At 46.2% G+C, this 27,033-nt stretch overlaps 1 protein-coding gene and 1 long non-coding RNA gene across 2 annotated transcripts; one reads left to right on the top strand and one right to left on the bottom strand.

Annotated features, from left to right (window-relative positions):
* The first annotated feature begins 6,683 nt into the window (after positions 1-6,683).
* Positions 6,684-26,777, top strand: capns1b (calpain, small subunit 1 b). The gene is made up of 9 exons (XM_069908993.1): positions 6,684-6,777; positions 7,126-7,218; positions 8,920-8,977; positions 10,774-10,838; positions 12,249-12,317; positions 13,522-13,600; positions 17,606-17,722; positions 23,180-23,238; positions 24,463-26,777. Exons 1-9 carry the CDS (start codon positions 6,763-6,765, stop codon positions 24,487-24,489), a joined length of 582 nt encoding a protein of 193 aa, XP_069765094.1. The 5' UTR covers positions 6,684-6,762; the 3' UTR covers positions 24,490-26,777.
* LOC138748573 (uncharacterized) lies at positions 8,891-14,833 on the bottom strand. The gene is made up of 2 exons (XR_011348167.1): positions 14,745-14,833; positions 8,891-9,113 (listed from the first exon to the last, which is right to left on the bottom strand). It is a non-coding gene; the product is annotated as an uncharacterized lncRNA (long non-coding RNA).
* Positions 26,778-27,033: the final 256 nt, after the last annotated feature.

The following is a 27,033-nucleotide window of genomic DNA, read 5'->3' on the forward strand; positions in this document are numbered from 1 at the left end:
TGAATGTTGCAAGCTGGTTCATCATATGAAAGTTTGCACAATGATCCTGCCACAAAACACCGAATTTCATGGCAGTAAATTCTGATCCTAAATCTTCTAAGATACAAACTGTGATCCATGTGTATTCCCACTGAACAGTTGGGAACAAAATCTCTCCACTTATTTAGGAAGGCGCAAAGCACAAAAGCAGGATTGGTGCCGGAGGGGGAGGGGGGGGGGTTCCCTCCGCCCACCAATGACATGCTGTGCCCCCCCCCCCAATATGGAAGCGGCTATCCCTGGCCGTCAGATCTGCCCCCACTCCCTCCTGGGTCGCTAGCATGACGCACGCTAGCGACTCTCCACCTGCCCCCAGCTGTGTCACTAGCATGGGTCAAGAGACTAGTTATTTCCTGGAGCGTTGAGCAGGTCACTTGTGGTGCTTTCACAGTGACCCTTGAAACCTGGTATTTAATTGCCTTTTTACTTTTCACTTAGCTGTGTGAACATGACTGACACGGGATGGGGGATCATTTTCATCCTAGTAGTTACCTGCCAATGTCGGTGGTATTGGAACTGATGGGTTTTGTATCGGCTCCCGTGTAAAAGGCTTAACCGCCTTCCCGGGGTGCCAACGCTGTAACGCTGCAGGTCCTGCCTCCTTTTGCTCCGGGATGCCGGGTCCCGATGTATACGGTTGCAGTCACTTGGCTTTTCCTGGTTCAGTGTGAAAGGTCCTATCCGACCTGACCTGGCTTTAAACATGGGTCGATGACACTCCAATTTAATGGGATCTCAGTGTGAAAGCACCTCATTGGAGTACTGTGTACAGCACACATGTCAAACTCTGGCCCGCGGGCCGATATAATTATATTTGGCCCGCAAGATCATATTAAATATATATTAGAGTTGCCCCGCTGGCCGCCGCGCCAGTATAGCACATGCACACTGAAGGTGAAAATGAAGACGCCGGAGGTGTGGAGGGATCACAAGGTCCCGAATCCCAGGGATCGGAGCGCCGCACTCAGCCCGCCCGGCTCCTGGACACACAGACGCGGCTGGAGTTGGGGACCATCCTCGCTGGGTCTGCGCTTCAGCGGCGACGCCAGACCGAATGTGGCGGACCCTGCCTCCCGCTCCTTTTGTTGGAGACGAGCCCGGCGCCGTGAGATCGCAGTTTAATACCTCTCCAACCATGGGAGGGGGGTGGGAGCAACGCGCTCTTCTCAGCCAATTCCTCCACCGCCACGGATGCCGGCGTTTCAACGGGGGGTTCGGGTGCCTTCGTCAGGCGACCTGTTGGTCCAAGACAAGGGGAGAGCGTACAAACTCCACACAGACAGCACCTGAACTCGGGTGAACGTGGAGCTGCGACCCCACATTCCACATCAGGACTGTGTGTAAGATTGGGAGCAGTGAGACGGAAGCTTATTTTGTTCCTGTGATTTAAGCCTTTCTTGGGGTGGGGGGGGGGGGTCCTTCTCTGACCACTTGCCTAACAATTAACCTAATCAGATGTGGAGTTACCACAATACAACAGTTCTCAACCTTTTTCTTTCCACTCGCGTCCCTGTGCCGTTGGTGCTCTGTGATTAGTAAGGGATTGCTTAAGGTGGTCTGTAGGTGGAAAGAAAAAGTTTGAAGACCTCTGCTTTAATCGTCCCTCATTGACTCGTCATGTACACGGTTTCAGATCTCCAAAGGAAATGGGCCAATGACAATGAAAGAGTTTATCCAAAACTATTATTAAACATTTATTTTAATAAGAAAAAGTTTAACATTACATATGTTGAAAGAAGAGAAAACATGCAGATGTTGTTGAAAATTTTCAATAAATATTTAGTTCGGCCCTCGACTTAGTCCAAGTTTTTAATTTTGGCCCTCCGTGAATTTGAGTTTGACACCCCTGGTGTACAGTTTTGGCCGCCTTATTTGAGAAAGGATGTGTAGGCATTGGAGAGGGTTCAGAAAAGATTTACTAGACTGATACCAGGAATGAAAGGGTTGGCATATGTGGAACATTTGTCGGCTTTATGACTGTACTTGTTGAGGACAGAAGGATGAGGGGGAACCTCATAGAGACAATTTGAACGCTGAAAGGCTTGGACAGATGTGCCGAGGATGTTTCCCGTGGTTGGGGAGTCGGGGACAAGAGGGCTCAACTTTAGGATAAAAGAGCATCAATTTAAAACATGCATAGAGATTTGCTTAGCCGGGGGTTGTGAGATCAGTGGGTGTATTTAATGCAGAGATTAACAAGTATTTGATCAGGGGATCATGGGTTACAGGGAGAAGGCCGGCGAGTAGGGCTGAGTGAATGGATGGATCCGCTCATGATTAGAATAGCGGAGCCGACTCGATGGGCCAACTTCTGCTCCTGTATCTTTATGATCTTGTCACTGCAACAAAAAAAAAATCATTGGGCCTCTGGGACTAAAGCCTTTTAAATTGTGAGACAGTGCATCCTTGGAACGGGCATGGTTGAGGTGGTTGCCCACCCTCCCATAGACTTTGTTTGCAAGAAGGTCTGGAGAGGTGATGTCGCAGGCCAAGTTAACCACCCTCTGGAGTTTATTCCTGTCCTGAGAGTTGGGGCCTCCGTCCCAGCCAGAATGCTCTCCACAGGACACCTGTAGAAGTTTTTGAGTCTTCAGTGACAAGCCAAATCTCCTCAGGCACCTCGCAAATTATAGCCGCCGCCTTTGTGATTGTGTCAACGTGGAGGCTCAAGAGCAGATCCTCTGAGATGGTGACACCCAGGAATTTGAAGTTCTTGACCCTCTCCACTGTTGAGCCCTCGATTAGGACTGGGCCCGTGTTCTCCTGACTTCCTCCTGAAGTCTGCAATCATCTTGGTTTTTCTGACATTGAGCGCAGGGTTACACCAACTTTTTTTAATCAGTTTTAAAACCTGCTTCATACTTTCATAGAGGCTCCATGATAATAACCGCCCTTGGGCAACGCCCAACAGCTCAGACATCGCAATTTTTTGGGTGCGCTTGGTATAGGATAAAGCCATGAAAATGGGGACCTGACTTACCTGAAGGTTGGCTTGTGTGCCGAAATATACAGTACATGGCAGTAGGCGTGGTCATTGATGTAAAAGTTAGTCCTCCTACAAGGAGCATTGTCACGAGAGGATTTTATGCACTCTGCCTTTTATAACTACCAACGCAAAGCTAAATGTATCTTCATGCATGGGAGTTATCATTGCGAAGTATTGTCCCTTCTGTGGCTTGGTGCACAGATTGAAAATTTCAGGGTGGTTGTTGAAATCCGTAATTATGCATTTTCATATGACGAGGTTTCTGGCTGTATGTTAATGGAGTAAATCCTGTTGTCTTGCCCTGCCATTCCCAATGGGGGCACAGCATATTTAAAGGAGTGGGGGGCACCACGGAATGAAATCCTGAAGCATGTAGTCGGTAGGAGAGAAATAAGGATGAAACCAACTACTTCACGGGGAAGGGGACCCATAAACTTTAAGCGGAATCCTCAGGAAGACCCAGCCAAAAAATAAAAAAGGTGGAGACTGGCTGTTGGCAGTTAAAATCGTAGAGGTTGTGTGGACAAGGAGGCCTGGCCTTGGAGGCTGCCATGATGTATTTGGCATTGTATAATTGAGTGCAAACGGGAGGACGATGAGCCGGTGGTGGAAGAAACGGGTTACTTGTTTGTCCAGAATAGCTCTCGGCGGGTGGGGGGGAAGGAGTGGCCGTGATGCTGACCTTGCCTGCGTTTAATATGCAACCGCTGTTAAATTCCCCACTAGTTAAAATTCCCCGCTTCTTTATTTTGCCTTTTTTAAAAAACAGATGTGCCGGAGTGCAATCCGGCAGCACCTCATCCCAGGTTAGTGGGATGTGAGGGGGGAGGGGGGATCCATCGAGTCACAGGAAGAAGTCGCATACTCCACACAGGGCTTGTGGTCAGGATTGAACCCAGGGCTCCGATACTTCGAAGTGGAGGTTCTTGCTGCCTCGGTTCTGGAGGTAACGTGCTGAATAATCCCGATGCATGGCCCTTCTCAGCTGTGTGTTTGTGCGTGTGTTCAAAAGCGTGGAGTTTAGTGTGTGAGAAAGCCAGTCCTCTGCTCTGGGCTCCCCACAGATAGAGCAGTAGGTGTACTTCACCATCCACTCCTCAGCTTGACACCAGGAAGGGCTGATGCGCTTTTATCTTGACCCACAGGAAAGGCCACTTCTACGAGCTATTTTGTCTTTAACGTTTGTAGAATTTTAAATTTGAAGGAAAACACAAATGCTGGGAAAGCTCATTCAGTCAGGCAGCATCTGTGGAACGAGAAACCAGTTGGGGCTCTGATGAGAGACATTGCCTCAGAATAATTTCTCTTTCCACGGATGCTGCCTGACCTGCCGAGTTCTTCCAGCATTGTTGTCTTGGATTTGAGCACCTGCAGTGTTGTTTCTCATGTTTTGAAAACCTGACCTATAGTCTCAGAGTGGTCGGGGCACCTGAGCGTGAAGCCTCAGTGGGTTTGATTTGATGATACAGAAGACCCTTCTGACCCATGAAACCTGTGCAGCCCAATTACACCCCAATGCTCAGCTTCTTCCCAAGCGCAGCTGAACAACTAGCCTTCCAAGATTCTCATTTGCACTCTCGCTCGCACCGGGTTTCGAGTCCCGCACTGCCTGTAAGGAATTTGTACTAACAGCGGCAGATTCAAACATGCTGGATCACAGAACGCCAGATAAGAAAGCTACAACCTGTACTTGTCCTGCATATGCATTGTTTGTCCGGCTGTGTGTCTGCATGTTTTTTCACGGAGGACTGGAGAAGAGATGGGTTTTTTAAATGAAAGGAGAGAAGATGTATTTCCATCCGGTTGGAGGGTGCCCAGTTGAAAGATGAGGTTTTGTTCCTCCAATTTACAGATGGACTCACTCTGGCAATACACAAGGCCATGGACAGATATGTGGGCAAGGGAATGGGATGGAGAATTGAAGTGGGTGGCCACTGGGAGATCAACACTATTGGGGCGGATGGAGCCGAGGCGCTCAACAAAATGATCTCCCAGTCTCTCAATGTGGAGGTGTCCCCTGCAAATTCACAGGTAAAATGTTGCTTCACTTGGAAGGACACTTTTGGGGGCTACCCGAATGGTGGTGGGGGGTGGGAGGTGTGGGTGCAAGTGGAGCATCTCCTGCAGTCGCAGGGCTAGGTCCCAAGTGGACGATTGGTGAGGAGGGAGGTATGGACAAGGGAGTCATGGAGAGCGTTGTCCCTGCGGAAGGAGGAGAGGGAAATATGTGTCTAGTGGTGGGAGCAGGAAAGGTCATGACATTTACATATGGCAAATATACACAATAGAGGGTTCACCACAGACACCGAGTCTGGTGAGGACAAGAGGAATCCTGTTCTTGTTGCACATGGAGGTGGAGAGGGCCGGGGCAGATGTGCAGGTAATAGGGGATATGTGGGTGGGTGCAGAGTTGATGGTGGTAGAGGAAAAGCCACATTGTTTGAAGGAGGAGGATATCTGATGATCTGGCCTGGAAGTCCTCGTCTTGGGTGCCGATGAGATGGAGGAATTGAGCGAATGGAATGGAATCCTTAAAGGGGACAGGGTGGGAAGAGGTGTAGTTGCAGTAGCTGTGGTGGGTTTATGTCAGTCGAGAGTTTGTCTCCTACGATGGAGACAGAGTCTGAGGGAAGGGGGAGTGTTGCTAGAGATGGACCAAGTGGAATTTGAGGTCCCATTCCTTTGCTCATGTCTGTGCATGGTCTCGTGTACTGCCAGAGTGAGACCACCGTAACAAAACCTTGTCTTCCGACTGGGTTCCCTTCAACTGGATGAAATTAATATCGACTTCTCTGGCCACCCCACCCCCTGCTTCCCCCACCCTCTCCACTCCCCCTCTCCTTTTGCACAAACGTGATAAATTCCACCTAGTCCCTGATCACATCCAATTAACGCCTTTTGTTGGTCTGGATTCCTCCCCCATGGTTTGAATTCGGAGACTTTCTGATCTATCCTGCTTCAGCCTTTTCTGATTTTTTTTTTACTCTCTCCCTCTTCCTCCCCCCCCACTCCCCTGAAGAAGGGCTCAGGCCCAAAACTTAGGCAATATACATCTTTGTCTCCTTGGAATATATCCCCTGTGAGTAAGGTGGGGGGGGGGGTGGGTAGCTACTGTATATCTATATCCACTTTCACATTCCTAGGAAGTGGGTAAACTTACCAGGCATGCTGCATTCGGGAGCCTTTCCTACTTCACCTTGATTTACCTGGTTAATCGGCGACCCAGCATTTTAAGGAAGGGGGGGGGGTCCAGCCTTCAGCGGTGACTATGTGCGAGCTAGTTGTGCTTTCACACAGCCAGAAGGTGGTTAACTTGGACGAGCTCTTCCCTCCCCGTCCCCCACTCAGCAAGTGTCAGAGCCCGGATGAATTTAACTCTCCCTGTCAGGTTGGGATGTTTCACACCGCGCGATTATCGGATACGGACCTGGGAAATTACCCGGTTCAACCCACATGTAATTGGCAGTGTGAAATTGTCACAAAAAGACCAGCTGAGTTCCTCCAGCATTTTGATGTGTTTATTACAGCCACTAGTATCTGAAGCCTATCATGTTTCGCTCAGTAAACAATGTTCATTGGGTGGAAAGAGGGATGCTTGAGTGCACCACAGAGGTTGTTTGGAGCCAACTGTGCATAACATGGAGACAATGTGAAAGTGCATTATTTAAAACATAAGATGCATGGAAGTTTGACTTCTTTTTCTTTCTCTTCCCTCTCACTGATCATCCAACAGCCAAATGTCCTCTGGACCCGTAAGTATATTTGATATTACTTGCTATTTAAAGATGGTCGGGATTAATGCTTGGTTTAAATTCCTACGGTTTCAAATTTGTACACTGTTCTCCAGTGAACTGAGGGAGTTGGTGGGGAATTGTCTGGGTTTTGAAAGGTACTAATGTTACCTGAAGCTGCTAGCTTCCCATGACAATAGTGTCCTTGATGGATTACTTGTGCCCGTAAACTTGAGGCGAAACTTTCAGCAGGTATTGATCATAGATAAGTTAGTTCTGAAACTCCATAACACAAGATTATCATGGTATTTTGTAATAGCGTGGTTTAACAAGATCTATTGACATCCCGTGTTGACCCTTGCTTTGTAGGCCGAGCAGCCCCGTCACATTTCACAGGTTGAAGCCTACGAAAATGATGAGGAGAGACGCTTCCGGCAAATCTTCAAAAGCCTGGCGGGAGATGTAAGCATGCATGCGACTAATCTTGGTTTAGACTTTTTTCTTTTGACCCTTGATGTCTTCCACACGAACCTTTGTTATTGTAGACTTCTCTCTCAAGTGGCCTCAGGTGAGGTAGCTGAGCACTGGAGGGTAACTAATGTTGATTTTATTTAAGGAGCGCTTCAGGGGTGTGAAGTGTTAGGGAAACCATTCAGGTCAGATTGCCATTGAAGTTGTTTTTTTTTGGTTGACTGACTTTTTCTGACAATAATTCTTGTGTTAAAATGTATTAAAGCAAGTTCTAGAACAGTCAAATTTAGAATCTTTATTCTGTTGTTTTGTCTCCTTGGGCAACGTGTGATGGCTTTGCTCTGTGTACTTTCTCTTTGCCCCTTGCATCAAAACGTGCTTGGTCTTTGCTCTGAACTTGGATCTCCCAGCAACGTTGGGAAAGGGCGAGGTTCTGAATTTGTTGGGCTCAAGAGATGAGAGCTCTGATGGATTGGCAGAATTTGTCCCTCAACAGATGAGAGGCTAATAAAGATGTCGCTAATTATTCACTCAGTTAGTTTCTAGGTCAAGACGGTTTTCCTAATCATAGAACATTATAGCACAGACAACTGGCTCTTCGACCCTTCTAGTCTGTGCCAACCTATTATTCTACTGACCTGCACCCTGACCGTAGCCCTCCATGACCTTCCCATCCATGTACCTGTCCAAATATTTTTAAATGTGAAAAATAAGCCTGCATTCACCACTTCAGCTTGCAGCTTGTTCCACACTCTCACTAAACTTATTTCTTTTCACCCTTAACCCATGTCCTCTGGTTTATATCTCTCCTACCCTCAGAGGAAGAAGCCGACTTGCATTTACTCTGCCTGTCCCCTTCATACTTTTGTATTCCTCTATCAAATCTCCCCTCATTCTTCTACGGTCCAGGGAAATAAAGTCCTTACCTGTTTAACGTTTCCCCGTAACTCAGTTCTGGGACTTAACATCCTAGTGAATCTTTTCTGCATTGATATCTTTCCTGAAGTTCGGTGACCAAAACTGCACATAATACTCCAAATTTGGCCTCGCCAATGTTTTGTACAACGTTGTCATAACACCCCAACTCAGAAACTCAATACTTTGATTCATGAAGGCCAAAAGCTCTCTTTACAACCCTATGCACCCGTGATGCCACTTTCAGGGAATTGTATATCTGAGTTCCCGGATCCCTCTCTTCAACTGCACACTTCAGGGCATGTCCTTTCTTGGTTTGCCTTTGTAAAATGTAGCACCTCACACTTGTCTGGGTCTGCCATTTTCCCAGCTCCCTTCACAAGCTTTGAAAGCCGAATATCGTAAACGACTAAAGGTGGATTGATCATTTATTTTTTGGGAAGAATAAGGAGTTGTCTTCTTACAAGATCCTATTTCTGTGTTGTATGTCTAAATTTAAAAATGTACTATAAATTAAATGTGTATAAATAAATGTTATCCTAAACCAGTGCAGAGTAGAGGAACACCAAGAAAAATTGTACTTTTCAATGGTGATCTCTTGTGCTTGGATAGCAGGGGAGTGGAGTTTCTTGTATTTCTCCTGTTAAATGCTATCTGCTTGCAATATTTGGCATTGTAAAGGTTAAAACTTTGTGGTTTTGATTCTCCGTTAATAGAGATTAATGGCGAAGATAGGTCTCGTTCCAAGTGACTTGAGTTGTTTTCTTTATTTTGAAGGACATGGAAGTCAGCCCAACAGAACTGATGAATATTCTCAACAAAATTGTTCGCAGGCGTAAGTGTTTTGGGCCCATGTGGTTATGATATTGTCCGGAATTGTTTGTCGAGGGCTGGCATGACTCAGTAGTCCCTGGAGTCTTAACCTCTGGAACTTGCGCATTTAATCTTGGCTGCTTCATTCAGAGCGAGAGCTGCACAAACATGGGAGGGGTTTTTTAAAAGAAGATATTTAAATTTGTGAACTCCCATTCAGTTTTCAGTGCATTCTTTTTTTTGAATATTTTATGATTTTCCAAACTTGAACAGTTATCGGCGTCAATGCTAACGATACCAGCACTGACGACAATTTACAATTATCCACAGTTTTCTGCAGAGTTCAAGCTCTTTTCATCTCCCTCCCTCCCCTTATGTAGAAACCCTTTGGATTTATTTTTATGTTGCTTGACAAAGCAACCTTGTATCTCCTCTTAGCCTTTCTAATTTCTTCCTTCAGATTCTTTTTACATTCTTTATAATCCTCTAACACATTTCCACTTAACAGTAGGCCTTCCGTACACTGGTCTGGCTCAAGACTGAAACAAATCGGGGTTTTGCTTTTTGCCCCATTTGATTTATTTTTAACACAACTGTGTTGATAACTTTTAAATTTAATTTTTAAAATTAGACATACAGCACGGTAACGGGCACTTTCAGCTCACGAGCTTGGCCGCCCAATTACACCCAATTAACCTACAACCCTCTTATGTTTTTGAACGGTGGGTGGAAAACCTAGTGGAAGCCCACACAGACATGGGGGGGGGGTGGGGTGGAGGGAGAACATACAAACTCCTTGCAGGCAGCGCTGGATTCAAACCCGGGTCACTGGCACTGCCCTGAAATGAAAATGTTCTGCCTTTCTTCGTCACTTCAAGCCGGGCAAGTCCTCCAGCATGGAAATGGGCCTTGCTTGTCCGTGCCGAACACCGTGCCCATCTGCTTTAGTCCCACTTTAGGCCCAGGCCCCAAACCCCTCCCATCCATGGAGTTATCAAGGGTTTCCTAAAGGAAGCTGATGCACATAAAGGCAAGGAAGTGAATCACAAAAAGGACTCCTGTAAAGGTTAATTGGCTCACGCATTGCTCAAGGTGTCTTGAATTTGTTATTAGAATGAGAACAAAATGTAACCATCTGCCCGAACCTCCAGCACCTTCTCTTATCAGAGAACTATCTTTCTTGGCCCTTTTCCCCATCACTTCTCTCCCCCCTCCCCCCCATCTATATCACCCGTTTGCCCCACCCTTCACCCCCAGCACCTCTTTTCCACTTCTGCCTGATCAAAAAGGGCTTGTGCCCAAAATATCAGCTGCCTTTCCTTCCTCTGGATGCCGCGAGACCCGCCGAGGTTCGTCTTGCTTGCTGCACTCGGCAACAGCAGGTGCAGGCTTCTTGCTTGCCTCCACTTGAAATCTTGTGTGCTGGATGTGGATTTGGGTGGCATCAACTGCCCTGAGCATGACTGCTAGTATCATACAGTAAAACCTCTGTTATCCGGAATTCAAGCAAAATACAAGGGCGGAAAAAAATACCAGTAGGCAGGTTTAAAATTGGCACGCTTCGCTGTGAGTTCGCCAATCAAGTAACGTGCAGTGTCAAGCTACCAGAAAATTCACTTTTCCAGCATCTACCGATCCCCATACGTGCTGGATACCAGGGGGTTTACTGATTTTTTTGGGTATTTTGCTCCTACTAATAATTTGCGCCATTGCTCTCCTGTTCATTGTGGGGGCGTCCTTGATTTCTAAAGTGATCGTAGGTACTTAATTTTGAGAACAATGGGAAGTGCAGGTAACTAGTTTGTTCTCTTCCCGCAGATGAAGACCTAAAGACTGATGGTTTCAGCTTGGAGTCCTGTCGCAGTATGGTGGCTGTAATGGATGTATCTTTTCACTCGTAGGCACCATTGCCCCTTTTTTTTTAAGCTCTAAGGCTCTGCCTGCTGACCTTGTCTGTGGCTCGCTCCACTGCTCTTGGAGCTCTGTTTGTAAAGTCCCTCCGTTAATTCGCTGTTATGTTGTGGGGGTGGGGGGGGGGAAAAGAGTGGCAGAATTGTAGTTTCCTGTCGCTTGGAGGATCTGGGTGGAATTCGAGGGTGAAGGATGGTGGTGGTGTGAAATCGGTATCACTGCCTAAACAGGAGTTTGTTGTAAAAACCCGATGGCTTCGTTCTACTCCAGTTCAGAGTTGATGTGCAGCCTGCAGCCTCTCCCACAGCTGAGGGGGGTTGGGGTGGGAAACGATGGCTTCGTTCTACTCCAGTTCAGAGTTGATGTGCAGCCTGCAGCCTCTCCCACAGCTGAGGGGGGTTGGGGTGGGAAATGAGGAACTTTGGTTCTGCATTGCTTCCACCATTCACATTGTGGGGGTTCTGGGTGCTCCCGACATGTGGACCAGCTATTCCCAATATCATCTCATGCCAAACTTCCAGGGATCCCTAAAATCAGAGAATGTTTCATTTCTTCAAGGAAACTGTTCCAAAGATGAATCTGTCAGATCAGGATAATCTGGGAGATGGAAGACGGGTCTGGAATCTGTGAACAATGTGATCAGCCCAGTGTAGCCAACTACATCTTCAACGCGGGAAATGTTTGAGTGAGAGTACATCCAGTGGATTATGAGGATTTTAGGGATGCTGTTGATGTTTCCAGTAAAGTTTCTCCATTGGCAGCTGAGCTCTTGTCTGCCCTGGCTGAATCTTTCCATTGTTTCTTAAAACCCAGGCTTTTAGCTTGACAGTATGCAAGTTGCTGTGTTTGATCCAGATGTTGGGTCAGGATTCCACTAGATTTGGCTGTGCTTGGCTTCTAAATTGGGAAGCCTACTTTGTATCGTCCTTTTGCTGCTGTTCTCCACTCTTATTGAAAACTGTGGGCGAGAATCTGTCGTGGTGGAGAGAATTTGCTTTGGCAAGTCTGCCGAGCCTGGGGCTGAAAGCAAGAATGGGTGAGGGGGGATTGGACATGGTTTGTTGGTGTCTGTGTCATGGGGACACAGCATATTTAAGGGGGAGAACCCCCCCCCGCCCCCCCAAGGACTGAAATCCTAAAATATTTTTGTAGTTGGTTGGAGAGAAGTATGGAAGAAACCAACAAGACCGCTTCATGGGGAAGGTGGCCCATAGAGCAGAGCTGGGGTGGGGGGGAGGGGGCGCAAAGAGCCGAAAGTAAGTTGAGAATGGCTGGTCGAGGAGAACCATTTCCCAGCCTGTTTGAGTGTCCTGTTGGGTGGACTGTAGAGAATGTGCTTTGAATGTTTGAGTTGTCTACATTGCCTTAACTGATCTGTTCAGGCTGACAGCACTGGCAGACTGGGCTTTGAAGAATTTAAATACCTTTGGAACAAGATTAAAAACTGGCAGGTACGTCTGTCCTGAGAGTATGTTATATGCCTCCATATAAATCAGTGTTAATGATGTGGAAACTGTGCTTCAGTTACTTGAGAGGTTTTCTGAGACAATGTTAACCCAAAACCATTCCTTGAAGAGGAATACAATGTGCAATGTTAAAGAATAGTTAACCAGGCAAATGAGGGACTGTAGCTTCCCTTGGCATCCGGCACTATGGGGGGGGGGGGGAATTTGTAGATGCCGGATAAGTGTGTTTTATGGTTGCTTGAAACCTGCTCTTACAATGCCTAACTAATAGCAGTGGAAAATTAACTATTAGGCTGAGTAGGTTTAAGCCTGGGAGGGAGGGGTTCCTTGGCAGGAACAGGGACCTCGGGCTCTACAATTCTTTCTACCCCAAAAGTTCAATGGCACCCCCTGCTGGCATTTTTGGACCCATGGACCTCTAGGGGTCGATATCAACCTTTGGAGACCCCGAAAGTCAGTTATTTAATGTAACAACGTCACTTTATTCAACGAAGGGTGGGGGGCAATGTTGGGGGAGCCTTTACTAAAGCTCAGCCTAGGGGTCCAGGTGGTTGTTAATCCACCACTGACTAATACATCTGCATTAAAAATAAACAGTTTAAAAGACAGAAATACAAGACTGTACTTAAACTGAACAGACTTCAACTGCATGAATATATAAACCTTAAAGCATTTGACTTTATTTCAGTCACATTCTTTGAAGACATTTAACCGTCTCTGCATCTGCAGGTTCCTCCCCCTCCACAGAGCTGCCCGAAAGACAAATAATAACATTATAGATCATTAACCCCCTCCCCCTCCCCCGAGTTTACAGATAAAGGTTCGGACTGGGTAGACTCTTAAGAAGCAGGGATAAGGAGAATTGCCCCAACAGTGAGCGGCATCAACCAGCTCTTCTCAACCTTCCCTTCCCACTTGCATCCCACCTTAATTAATCCCTTACTAATCTCAGAGCACCGACCGATAGCATCGGTATTACTGAAAGTGGCATGTGAGTGAAAAGAAAAAGGGCAGTTTCTTGGGGTACAGCTTCTCAACATTACTGAGTATTAATATCCCAAATGCACCCCCTCCTCAAATTGATTGCTCCCCCCACCCTGTTAAATGTATCCCTCCCAGTCTGGTTCTAATGCTGTGAATCCAGTTTTCTCAAGTGTTGACTGATGCAACTGTGATTCTCACTCCGCAGTCAGTCTACAAAAGGTTCGATGCTGACCAGTCGGGAACAATCAACAGCCAGGAACTGCCTCTGGCATTCGAAGCTGCAGGTATGACATAGCGGAATGCACTGTTTCCTTCTTTTTAACCAAACAGGCCCGTCCTGGAACGGGCTGATGTATCTGTGCTGAGTGTGATGTTGAAATCAAACAAAAAAAACTGCTTCTTTTGCTCCCAATTCGTCCCCGACATATTCGGGTGTCTTTCGAGAAGTCTCGTAAATGCTGTTGTGTCTGCTTCCACCACCGCTCCTGACAGCCCGTGTGAAATATTCACCATGACCCTTGAACTCCCTCCCCCTCATGAGCTGCCAACTGAAGTTGTGAACGTAGGCTCAATTTTGATATTTAAGGAAAATTTGGATAGGTGCATGGATGGGAGGGGCATGGACTGCAGTAGTTCAGGTGCAGGTCAGTGGAACTAGGCAAAATAGTAGTTTGGTACATACTGGATGGGCTGAAAGGCCTGTTTGTATGCTGTAGTATTCTATGGTTCTTAAACACGTGTCCTCCAACGTGTGATTCTTTTGTTCTGTCTCTTGTTCGTTGCATTAAACTGTGGCAATTTTAGATTTAGACATACAGCACAGCAACAGGCCTTTTGGCCCATGAGTCTGTGCTACCCATAACCATATAACCACTTACAGCACAGAACAGGCCAGTTCGGCCCTTCTAGTCCATGCCGTAGCAAATCCCCACCCTCCTAGTCCCACTGACCAGCACCCGGTCCATACCCCTCTAGTCCCCTCCTATCCATGTAACGATCCAGTCTTTCCTTAAATGTAACCAATGATCCCGCCTCGACCACGTCTGCCGGAAGCTCATTCCACATCCCCACCACCCTCTGCGTAAAGAAATTTCCCCTCAGGTTCCCCTTGTAATTTTTCCCCTTCAATCTTAAACCATGCCCTCTAGTTCGAATCTCCCCCACTCTTAATTGAAAAAGCCTATCCACATTTACTCTGTCTGTCCCTTTTAAAATCTTAAACACCTCTATCAAGTCCCCTCTCAATCTTCTACACTCCAGAGAAAAAAGCCCCAGTCTGCACAATCTTTCCCTGTAACTCAGACCCTGAAATCCTGTCAATTACATCCAATTGACCTACAGCTCCCAGCACGTTTTAAAGGGTGGGAAGAAATGGAAGCACCCGGAGGAAACCCACGCAGACGCAGGGAGAACGTACAAACTCCTTACAGACAGCGTGGGATTCGAACCCCGGTCCCCATAGCTGGTGCCGTACCTTCCTGTTGGAAAGATTTAAAAAATTTAATTAGCCTTTTTTAAAATATTTTTTAGAAAAAGCTTCAAACAAGACCTCCACTTGATTTAACTGAACAAATTGATCCACAATTAGCGCAACACTCTTACAGTACCAACCTCCTGGGTTCTAATCAGGCGCTGTCTGTCAGTAGTGTGCATGTTCTCCATGTGTCTGCGCAAGCTTCCTAAGAGCGGAGCGCTTCAGACGTAGGGTAAGGGATCTGACCCTTCAGCCTATCATGCCCATCCCATACCATCTATTCTGCCTTCTGCGGCTATTGAAGTACTGGCCTGTATTTAAACGTGAGGACAGGATCTCGGTTGGGTTTGGAAGTACCCTGTCGATCGTGGCTACGGGGTGAAATTCTGCAGTGATGTATCTGGGATTGGGCCCAGCGTTATGTACTCAGACAACAGCAATAGAAATTAGCCAAGATAGTGGTATCTTTTTCTTTTTAAAATATTTTTACTGATTTTGATAAAGAACGTGCGCAAACAAAAAGGATAGAATTCAATAAGACAGTATGGACAGTTAGTCAAACTAAATAAGATGTTCTGTACATACATAAATTGTAAATTATATCCATAACTCCTATTCTAAATAGTATGTACCCTTGGAGGAAGAATACTAATAATATAAGAAAGGAAAGAAGAAAATAGTAGAGGAGAATAAACCCCTTATCTAACTGCATTGGCAGATGCTATGATTTTATATTGTATATAGATATATTTTAAAGGAGATAAATTGTGGCTGGTTTTTTTTTTAGTCAGTCACAAACAAACAGTTCACAACACAGATCTCATTTAAAATGCCAGAGCTCTGCTCAAGCCAGACAGTCTAGGCTCTGAGTGCCTTTGCAAAAACTTTGAAGGATGCCTATGTAGACTTCAGAAGTATGTGTTAATTGGACGTGCTGTGGATTAATGGATTATTGTTTTGGAAAGCAACAGACGAATGAACTCGGAAGATTGGGTCTGGTGCCGCAGTCTGTCTGAGTGCAGTTTGCTGTTCTAAGAGGGTCATGTAGTTTTCTCTGAGTGAGAGAGAGAATTCAGTTCTACAGTTCAACAGCTGGGACTGGAACAGGACAAGCTGGAACATAAAAAATCCCATTTTGAAGATGGGTTGCAAGTTCTTAGTTCAGCCTGGTTCATACAAGAGGAGATGGCTGGCTGTATAATATTTCATTTGAAATTGGGGAAACAGAAAAGGACCTAAAAGAAAGAGGTTATCATCTGGAAAACCCTGATGGGGCAAGTTTCTTCAGGAAGACGATCGGAAGGAATCAGTTTGTGTCCAACGAACAACAAATCTCTCTCTGAAAACTGACAAGAAGCTTCCTGAGCGGTAACTATTTACCTTTCAAGCACCAAAGTCTGGTGAAATGCATAAATGTTAAATTCTGTGCACAGTATAAGAATTGCCTGATACCAGTGAACTTGGAGGAGTGAGAAGTGAGATTGGACTGGGAATCAAAGAACTTTTCTGAACTTGACACATTACATACAGGTGTGCTTTGAATTAGAAGAGGGTTATTGAGTTAAACTTTGATCCTGTTTTCATGTCGAAAGATCATTAAAAGCAACTTTTGTTTAAATAACCATTTATCTTGGTGAATTTCTATTGCTGGTGGGGTTTGGGGTCCTCTGGGCATCTAATAGTATTAAAAGAAAAACAAAGGTTTATTTAAGAGAAAAACTGGGAAAATACAGAAGTCAAACAATTTAATTACAATGGAGTAAAATTATAAATGTAAGAAAGTGGGTCATAAATGACCCCACCGCCCCCCCATAACTTTTGGAATCTTGTGTCTGAGTTATTAATTGAATAACGAATGTTTTCCATATTCAAACAGGGCCTGATGTCAGGCAATGACTGACCATGAGTAGGTGGGGCAGAGCATCCTCCTATTTAAGTAAAACTGCACACCTCACCAAAAGAGAAGCAAACAAAATGGTGTGTCTCTGAACCAGAGATAGAAGAATAATTCCCTGTTATATTTAAAAATAATATTTTTATTATTAATTGCCAATAACCTGATCTAAACTACTTAACCCCCCCCCCCCAACTATGAGCAGATATACTTGTGTGGGTGTGATGGTTGTTGTTGTGTATTGTAATACCCCAAGTCACTGCACCTTGGGCACAATTCCAGAACATTGGTCCAAAGTTCAGTCTCAGAGAATCCAGTGTTGACCCACAGGCTTTAAACTGGTCAAAGAAGTAATCACTGAGTAGGTGGGAGAGACCGGGGGTGACTGACTGTTGTAAACTCTCAAAGTCCTTGTTGAGTGGCAATCAAAACTCCTCTTTTCCTGGTGAAGGGAACGCGATTTTAGTGGCATTCACAAAGCTTCCAGAACCCTTCCGTGGGGCAGCCGAAATGACCATTGCAATGGTTACGATGGGATTTAAACAATTTCACTTCAGAAGTGATCTTTCCTTTGGCCACGGTGGGATTCAATAGTGACCTCTCCTTTGGCCACACAAAGCCACTCAGCACAGTATTACTCAGTATTGCTCTTGTTCGACTTCCTTAAAATGGCCCCTACCCAACTACTGCTTCTTTAATATGTTGGTCACACTGGACCTGTGTTCCTGGCACACTTCCTCTCTCTTCAGAGGTAGCGAATTTGAGTGTCCCCAGCCTGAAAGCTCTCATCCATTTCCAAAGCTTGCAGCTTAATTCGCTCTTTTAAAGAGACCACCCTCTCAAATGAAAATGAACTGGGAATGCTTAATACCAGGCCAGGAAGTTTTGGTTCACCATCTCCTTTGTCTCCCACCTTTGCAGGATATCCCCTGAATGAAGATCTGTACAGGCTGCTCTATCGCCGATACGCCAATGAATCGGGAGACATGGACTTCGACAACTACATCGCCTGCTTAGTCCGACTGGATGCCATGCTCCGTAAGTAATGAGTTATTTTTTTGGTTCCTGCTTCCCATGGGTGCTGCGGAGTTCCTCCAGCACTGTGTGTTGCTCGAGTGGTGTTTTTTCATGCCGTTCAGGAGAGCCCACGATAACCTGATAGAAGTTGCGGGGGTGGGGTGGGGGGAGGGTTGGAGGGTTAAACAAGTACTAAGCACATACACTGAAGTGATACACAAGTGTGCTGGAGAAACTCCTCAGTTTTCCTAGGAAGCACCGGGCAACCAATGTTTTGGGCCTGGGTGCTTCGTCAGGTGCCAAAAATAGGCAATAAAAAGGGGATGTGGTGGTGATGGTGGGGGGAAGAAGCAGAGGGAGGAAGGTCCAGGAGGAGGAGTACACACTAGAATCAGAATTTATGATCCTAAACAAGTCACGAAATTCGGTGAAGAAATTCATATCGAGTCCATCTTACAACAATAAGTACATTTAAAAAATAGAGCGCGAAAATGTAAGGAGGTGACTGTGGCTCATTGTTCATTCAGGAATCTGATGACGGAGGGGAAGAAGCTGAGCTGCTGGGTGCTTGACTTCAGGCTCCTGTACTTTTCCCCTGATGGTAGCAGAGTGAAGAGGGCATGGATGGGTGGGGGGGGGGAAACCTTGAGGATAGAGGCTGCTTTTTTTAAGGCACCACCTCGTGTAGATGGTCCTTGATGGAGTGAAGTTTGGTGCCCGTGATGTCGCAGGCCGAGTTAACAACCTTCTGGAGTTTATTCTTGTCCTGCGAGTTGGCGCCTCCGTACCAGGTAGTGATGCAACCAGCCAGAATGCTCTCCACGGTCCATCTGTAGAAGTTTTCGAAAGTCTTCGGTGACGTACTGAATCTCCTCAGAGACACCTTGCAAGGTGTAGCCGCTGGTGATTGTATCGACCTGGAGGCCCCAGGGCAGGTCCTTGGAGACGTTGAAACCCAGGAATTTGAAGTTCTTGACCCTCTCCACTACTGAGCCCTCGATGAAATCGTTCATCCGATTGTACAATACAATCCAACGAAACGGTGTTCTCCAGTCCTCAGTGCAAAACCTGCAAACGCACATAGTGCAGATACATATTTATATATTACCTATATACATGTCTTGTATTCATGTATTGAAAATAAAAGTTGTTATTAAATAATAATCACAGAGTTGTTTTAGCAGTTCACCGTTCTCATTTCTGTGGGAGGAAGCTGTTCCTCAGCCTGGCGGTGCTGGCTCTGATCCTCCTGGATCTCCTCCCTGACTTGAGCAGCTGAAAGGTGGTGTTTGTGGGGTGGAAGGGATTCTTACAGATTTTGCGAACAACAATGTTGGTAAATCGCATCGATAGGGAGGGAGAGAGACCCCTGTGACCCATTAAGGAATCATGGGTGGGAGTAGGAGACACAAGACATTAGAGGTAGAGGATAGGATAGCTCTCTGATAGGAAAAGGTTTGGTGGGGGGGTGGGGAGGGGGAGGCAAAGGACATTCCCACTGGAACAGATTAGTTCAGCCCCGTTCTCCAACTTAGGTGTTCAATGAAGTGAAACACATCAGTCTGCAGACACTGTGACTGTAGTTAAAAAGATGCAGAAATGCTGGAGGAACTCGGCTGGTCTCGCAGCGTCCATCAGATGTATTACTGATGTTTCGGGCCTGAGCCCTCCTTCAAGTTATAAGCAAAAAGCAGACAGGCGTCTGAATTAAAGACTGGGGAGAGAAAGGGGGAAGAATTTGGAATGGTTTGGGGGTGGGAAAGAGTCCAGATAAACGGACAAATGTCCACAGGAGGTAACGATGTTTCGGGCCTGAGGCCGCCTTCAAGGAATTTCTTCATTCAGTGTTACATTTCAATCACTGCACTTTCTCCTTTCAGTTTTTGCTCTCCATACATTTGCTTGTTCCAACATTGGTTTATGCTTCCACCTGTTCTCCTTTTTCAGGAGTATTTTATTCAGCTTTTGCCTTTGGCCTCATTGATTTTTAAACTTAGACACGCAGCACGGTAACAGGCCCTTTCGGCCCCACGAGCCTGAGCTGCTCAATTAACCTACCCCCCCCCCCCCCAACCCTGCTATGGTAGGAATCGAGAGCCCCCAGGGAAAGTCCACGCAGGCACGGGGAGAACGTACAAATTCCTTACAGACGGCGCTGGATTTGAACCCCGGTCCCGATCCTTGGCGCTGTAAAGGCATTGCGCTAACCGCCACGCCAACCGTTCCAAATATCATTTGGAGCTTTACGGATCCTCGTTTCAAGTGTACACCTTGATATTGCATTAGTCTTATTTCCTGAAATTAAATTGAAAAAGCAATGTTTAAGGAGAAAATGATAAGGAGTTTAAGATCCTACTCATTGTACAATGTGCACATACTTTGAAATTTTTGCTTGCTGCAGGGTTACAGTAGAAACCCCGGTATTTGGGGATTGGTAGATGGCGGAGAAGTAAATTTGTCCTGCTTGAGATCCCCGTTGTGTGACTGATGCTGATTAGTGAACTAACCACCAGGAGGCGCCAATGTTAAATGTTTGTATTTTTGGATCTATTTATTCTCTACAACTCACTTGACTATTTATTTATCCATTCATTTATTTATTGCTGGTTGCTTGAATCCCAAATCACTGGGATTTTACTGTACTTGTTAAAAGTCTGCAGATGCTGCAGTTGTCGTGCAATACCTGCTCAGCAGGTCATGCAGCCTCTGTAGTAAATGCCTTTGTGAAAAAAGATACAGTACAATTCCTGTTATCCAGAATTCACACAGCCACCAACCGGCAAAAAAATAAAATCGTGGAAGAATAAATAGGTAAACAATATGGAACTTTAAAATTGGCACGTATCGCTGTTCGCCAAACTGTGCAGCCTGCAATCTCAAGCATCCAGAAAATTCACTTATCTGGCATCTACCAAACCCCATGGGTGTCGGATACCAGTGGTGGGGGGGGGGGGGGTGGTTTACTGGAGTAAACTAATTGAATTGAATAGAGAAAATAAATAAGGTTACGTTTATACTAATCTTGGAGCAAAAAAAGGGTTTTGCAATAGTGTCGACAGACAGTCCATGATTAGTGTTCCACGGGAATGTTCAGGAGGCTAATAGCTGTCGGAAAGAAACTGGCCTTCAGTGCTGGTCTTCAGGCTTCTACACCACGTGCCCGAAGGCAGCAGTGGGAAGAGGTTATGACCAGGGTAGTGCAGAGTCCTTTGTTGGCTGCCTTTTTGAAGTACATTTCTGCAATAGATGAGAGGTCAAAACCTGGGTGACTCTGCAGGGATGTAGATCAAGTGCAAGCTGCAGAGTTTCTCCAATTTGGGTGTCGTGCTCCGCTAGACCGAAAGGCCAGTTTCTGTGTCATACTGTTCTACATAGACAGGGTTAGAGGGGGGTGGTGGGAGGAGATGTAGCCATGGGAAACAAGAAGTTGGCTGGTGGAGGATACTGGTAACTAAATTTGGATATTGGGAAAAGGAGGGTTAATAAGGATACACTAGTAACGTGAGGAAATAAGGGGAAAGGGTTAGTATTGGCTTGATGGGCTGAAGGGCCTGATTCTGTGCTGTCCAATAGACTCTGATGCTAGAGAGGAGCTCAGGAAAGGAATGAAGGGATGAGCGGTGGGAACGGGATGGAAATTGATGGCAGTGATGCTGGAGCTTTCTTAGCTCTGTACAAGAGCCATGGGTGCAAGCATTGATGACCAAGCCCCGGACATCACTCCACGCCAGTTCACTACCTTGGACTTCGCTGGAGGAGGAGTGGGTAAGGTGTGCACTACGCTGAAGCTGAGCTGTAGTACTGCAGAGAGCCACACCCCCGTTGATGCAGTGAATCGGGAGTGTGTTTGAATATCTCTGTCTGTGGAGCGTGTAGAAGATGCGTGGCCACTGGTATCGGAGTCCAACCTGGTCTGATGTGAAAGTCTGTATAGTAGTGGGGTAATTAAGTATCGAAGGGGAATCACGCTAATCTCCATTGCAGGAAAAATCTTCGCTAGGATTCTCCTTAATAGACTAATATCTAGTGTCGCTGAAAATGTCCTTCCAGAATCACAGTGTGGCTTTCGCGCAAACAGAGGAACTACTGACATGGTCTTTGCCCTCAGACAGCTCCAAGAAAAGTGCAGAGAACAAAACAAAGGACTCTACATCACCTTTGTTGACCTCACCAAAGCCTTCGACACCGTGAGCAGGAAAGGGCTTTGGCAAATGCTCGAGCATGATGCTGAAACAAGCCAATAGAAACCTCAACAATGAAGACGCTGTTTACATCCGGTACCGCACGGATGGCAGTCTCTTCAATCTGAGGCGCCTGCAAGCTCACACCAAGAGACAAGAGCAACTTGTCCGTGAACTACTCTTAGCAGACGATGCCGCTTTAGTTGCCCATTCAGAGCTACCTCTCCAGCGCATGACGTCCTGTTTTGCGGAAACTGCCAAAATGTTTGGCCTGGAAGTCAGCCTGAAGAAAACTGAGGTCCTCCATCAGCCAGCTCCCCACCATGACTGCCAGCACCCCCAAATCTCTATCGGGCACACAACTCAAAATGATCAACCAGTTTACCTAACTCGGCTGCACCATTTCATCTGATGCAAGGATCGACAAAGCGATAGACAACAGGCTCGCAAAGGCAAATAGCGCCTTTGGAAGACTACACAAAAGAGTGGAAAAACAACCACCTGAAGAAACACACAAAGATCAGTGTGTACAGAGCCACACTCCTGTTCGGCTCTGAATCATGGGTCCTCTACCGGCATCACCTATGGCTCCTAGAAAGCTTCCATCAGCGCTGTCTCCGCTCCATCCTCAACATTCATTGGAATGACTTCATCACCAACATCGAAGTACTCGAGATGACAGAGTCCGCAAGCATCGAATCCATGCTGCTGAAGACCCAACTGCGCTGGGTGTGTCACATCTCCAGAATGGAGGACCATTGCCTTCCCAAATCGTGTTCTATGGCGAGCTCTCCACTGGCCCCTGAGATAGAGGTGCACAAAGAAGAGGTACTGCTTAAAGAAATCTCTTGGTGCCTGCCCCATTGACTACCACCAGTGGGCTGATATCGCCTCCAACCGTGCATCTTAGCGCCTCACAGTTCGGTGGGCAGCAACCTCCTTTGAAGAAGACCGCAGAGCCCACCTCACTGACAAAAGACAAAGGAGGAAAAACCCATCCCCAACCAACCAATTTTCCCTTGCAACCGCTGCAACCGTGCCTGCCTGTCCCGCATTGGACTTGTCAGTCACCAACGAGCCTTCAGCAGATGTGGACATACCCTCCATAAATCTTCGTCCGCGAAGCCAAGCCAAAGAAGAGAAATATTGATTGACCTCTTTCCCCTGTTTGTCTTCCGTGTGTTCAATAAAGTTACCTCTGATTGTAACACTTGTGTCCAGACTTGTCTCTGTGAACCAACCAAACCTGATACTTTCCAATCACAACAGACGTACTCATTTCCTGTTTCATTTGCAGGATCGTTCAAAGCTCTGGACAAAGACAACAATGGAACTATCAAAGTTAACATTGTAGAGGTAGGGTCACTGTATTGTAACTTAATGTACTAATCATATCAGTTGAGTCAGTGGGAATGTAGTTCATTTTGCTGCGGACTTCCTGTAGCTCACTGGCACAGCCCCCAGTGAGATGTTTGAGTTTGGCCGTGCACTGTCTTCCGGTGAAGTTGGTCCACCTGAGGGAGTCTCACTGAATTTCACTGTTTGGAGTACTTCCCAACCTTTGGTTCTGCTCCGAGCTCCTTACTTTACAAATCTTCGGCCCTTCTACAGAGGAGAGCAGGTGATTCCCAGTGAATAAACTGCTCTTAACCCTTTGGGATGACAAGCATTTGATCTGAGGAGACTGGTTCATGAGTTACCAGGTCTCAGAACTGGGATTTGAGAGGGTGCTGAGGGCTCCCGAAGGGCGCTGAAGGCTTTCTCGTCGTGCCAGAGGTTTGGGCTTGGGTGGCGGATAGTTTGAACTGAACTGGAGACTTGCGCAGAAGCTGCAGGAGCACTGGAGACCAATCCACGGACACTCAGTGACTGAGGAGATTCCCTTTCTCTGACTGTAGGGGGCACCAGGCAATGCCAATAGGGAATCTTTACCTTCCATGCCGAATAATTTCTCCCACCTAGTCCCACTGACCTGCATTCAGCCCATAACCCTCCACACCTCTCCCGTCCATATACCTATCCCAACTTTTCCTTGAATATTAATATCGATCTCGCTTCTTCCACCTCTTCCGGAAGTGCATTCCATGCACCCACCACCCTCTGTGTGAAGAAATTCCCCCTCATGTTTCCCCTAAACTTTTCCCCTTTACTCTCAATCCATGCCCTCTTGTTTGAATCTCCCCCACCTTATAAATTTGAATACCTCTATCAAATCACCCCTCAACCTTCTATGCTCCAGGGAATAAAATCCCAGCCTGTTTAACCTTTTTAACCAAACCCTGAAACCCTAGCAATGTTCTCGTAAACCTCCTTTGTACTCTATACTGTTTATATCCTTCCTGTAATTCGGCGGCCAAAACTGCACGCAATATTCCAAATTTGGCCTCTCCAATGCCTTGTACAACTTCAACATAGCATCCCAACTCCTGTGTTCTATACTCTGATATACCAGATGCAGTAGGCAGGCCCCGTGGATACACAAATGGAGTGTTGCTTCACTTGGAAGGACTGTTTTGAGCCCCAAATGGTGGTGAGGGAGGAGGTGTGAGGCAAAGGTTAACATACTTCTCTCTGTTCCAGTGGCTGCAGCTGACCATGTACTCTTAAATCTTCACCTCATCGTTCTTCAAAGAAAGCAAGGATCCGGAGCTGCTTGCCTAACCTCGGAGAAATGATCCTTTGCTGAGGAAGGATGGAGGGAGGGTAGGGGGTGATAATATATTTTTCTGCATGTATGGCTTTTTTTGTAGTAGTTAGAGATATTTCCAACAAGCCACATCGATGGAAAGCTCAATGATTTTTCCAGGGCAGGTGAACTTGACTGTTTCGAAATCTACACTGCTTCCTTCTCAATGAGCGGACCTCTGAGGCCCATCCATTTGAGGGATCTGAGCTTCAGTGTGAAATGTTTAAAATGCAATTGGGTCAATAGTTGGCCCTTGTGTCCTGTCTACGGATTGCACGACAGTGGGTTGACCTGTTTTTGTGCCTCCTTACATTTTCTGTTTGGAAACGGAGTATCTAGGGAAAATGTGTGACCAAATTTGTGCCCCTTCCCCTGCCTCCCTGTTTATTTACGGTGGCCATGGTTCGAATCCGACGCTGTCGGAGCATTCTCCCGATGTCTGCGTGCGTTTCCTCAGTGGGTGTTCTGGCTTCCTGCCACCCTTTTAAAAAAAAAAATGTACGGGAGGGGAAGGGTGTAGGTCAATTGGGTGGCATGGGCTTGTGGGCCAAAAGGGTCTGTAACAATGCTGCAAGTCTTTTTTTAAAAAAAAATCAGAAATAAAGCATGAAATGGGTAAAAGGTTGGGCAGAGTCGCTGAAGACCGAAACAGATGGAAGACCTCTGACTTAAGGAACGGCCATTGACCTGAAGCCCTCGTCTCTGCAGAACGCTAACTGAATTATGGGTAGCTCAAGCCAAGATGATACAGATTGCAATGCAGATTCAGAGAGGAGACAGGATTGATATTTGTCTATTTTTCTGGCAAGTGTATCCCTCTCCTTTGAAGTTTCCCAGATGAAGATCCATCTCCCCCCCCCCCCCCCCCACCACTGCCCCACATGAACACTGATTGCATTGTCCTATGTCTTGGGGGAACTGTTAGAGAGACCTGGAGGGGTGGGGGAAGGAAATCTGCTGGGGAAATTTGGTGGGCCGAGCAATGTCAATGGGTGAACAAGTCTTGGCAGAGGGCTTCTAGACCATTCTTTGTTTCCCCCCCCCCCCTGATGCTGTTTGACCTGCTGAGTTCCTCTGGCAGGTGATTCTTTGCTCAACAAACTGCTATCTTGTTTGAAATGGCAATGAGCATTTTTAAACTGGAATCTAAATGATCAATATTTGAGACCAGGTTAATCGGTTAATAACTGTAACTTTGGAAAAGTCAAGTTTACTTTTGAAATATTGTGCTTTGTAATTGTTAGCTGCAAAGGGGCTTTTAAGCATGATCTCTAACTCAATTCGGCAGTTGCTCTATCTGCCTTGTTGCCACTGACCTGGTTTATTTCTAATGTGGGAGCAAATTTATTTATGATCTTGCCGAAATGATGCACGCTTCATCCCGTGAATTATTTACCTGCCTCTCCCGTCACACAAAAGCAGGATCTCTTGGGGGTGGGGATTGGGGGTGGGGGGGGAGGGGAGGAATGTGGCGCAAGAGATGAACAGTGTCTGATTTCCCCCAAAATCTGTATTTCCTTTGGTGTGGACTGTACCCGAGGTTGATCATAGTTTGTGTTCCACCGGGGGCCGAGCCAATTACTTCCTTTCCCTGCCGCACTCTGGATTTTGGAATCGGGCTGCTCCTTCCCATCGAGGTGGTCCTGCCAACCGTTCTGTGGTTTGAGTAAACTGAATTCTTTGAATCTGTCTCCATACCACCTTTTGTTATATTTCCCAAGAACGAAGGTAATAACACTTGTATCGATGGTGATTAGTGCCATTTATCCAATGCCCCTGCTTCCCTGTTTTTTTTGGTCTCCTAGATATATTTGTTAGATATATTTTGCCAATTATGAAGGACTGTACTTCCTCTTGTTAAAATATTGTGTCAACACAAATAACCTTTCTGGTTCCTGGAGTATGCCAAAATACGGGGCTCGTAGATCGGGAGGAGCGCATGCCATTGTGATGTGGGTCCAGCAAGCGGAAGGTGGGATCTCGCTGCTGGACTACCAATGGCAGTGTCCCCTTTGCTAAATTGCCAAAACACCAGGAAGACAATTTGTTCTTTTTCAGTTGGGGCAACGTGTGACTGGGGAGGGAGGGAGGTTTGCGGGGTGAACAAATAGAAGGTTGCTCATCTGTTCTTGTTACTGACATTGCCTCTTTCTTTGATGGGCACGCTGTATGGTTTTTAATAAAGGAAAATCTATCCACTTCGTACAAACTTGTTCGATGCGTTTTTAAAAAAAAAAAAGTGGTAACTGTGGACGGGCACCTTCCTTATTCTAATATATACTAATTTCAAAGAATCATCCTCCAAAGTGTGAGCTGTGATATCCCAAATCAAACTCTGGCCTGTTACTTTATGTAGTTTTAATTCATTGATAGAACAGATAAACATTTTGCATAACTGGACTTTCATAAATGGTGAATAACAAAGCATTTACTGTATAAAGATATATAGAGATAAAAATGCTTAG

The sequence above is a fragment of the Narcine bancroftii genome, chromosome 13 (assembly GCF_036971445.1).
Source record: "Narcine bancroftii isolate sNarBan1 chromosome 13, sNarBan1.hap1, whole genome shotgun sequence".
Lineage (NCBI taxonomy): Eukaryota > Metazoa > Chordata > Chondrichthyes > Torpediniformes > Narcinidae > Narcine > Narcine bancroftii.

Coding starts and splice junctions, on each gene's coding strand:
- capns1b (XM_069908993.1), top strand. Junction 13,601..17,605: donor TCTGGCATTCGAAGCTGCAG/GTATGACATAGC, acceptor CCACCTTTGCAG/GATATCCCCTGAATGAAGAT. Junction 23,239..24,462: donor TCAAAGTTAACATTGTAGAG/GTAGGGTCACTG, acceptor TCTCTGTTCCAG/TGGCTGCAGCTGACCATGTA.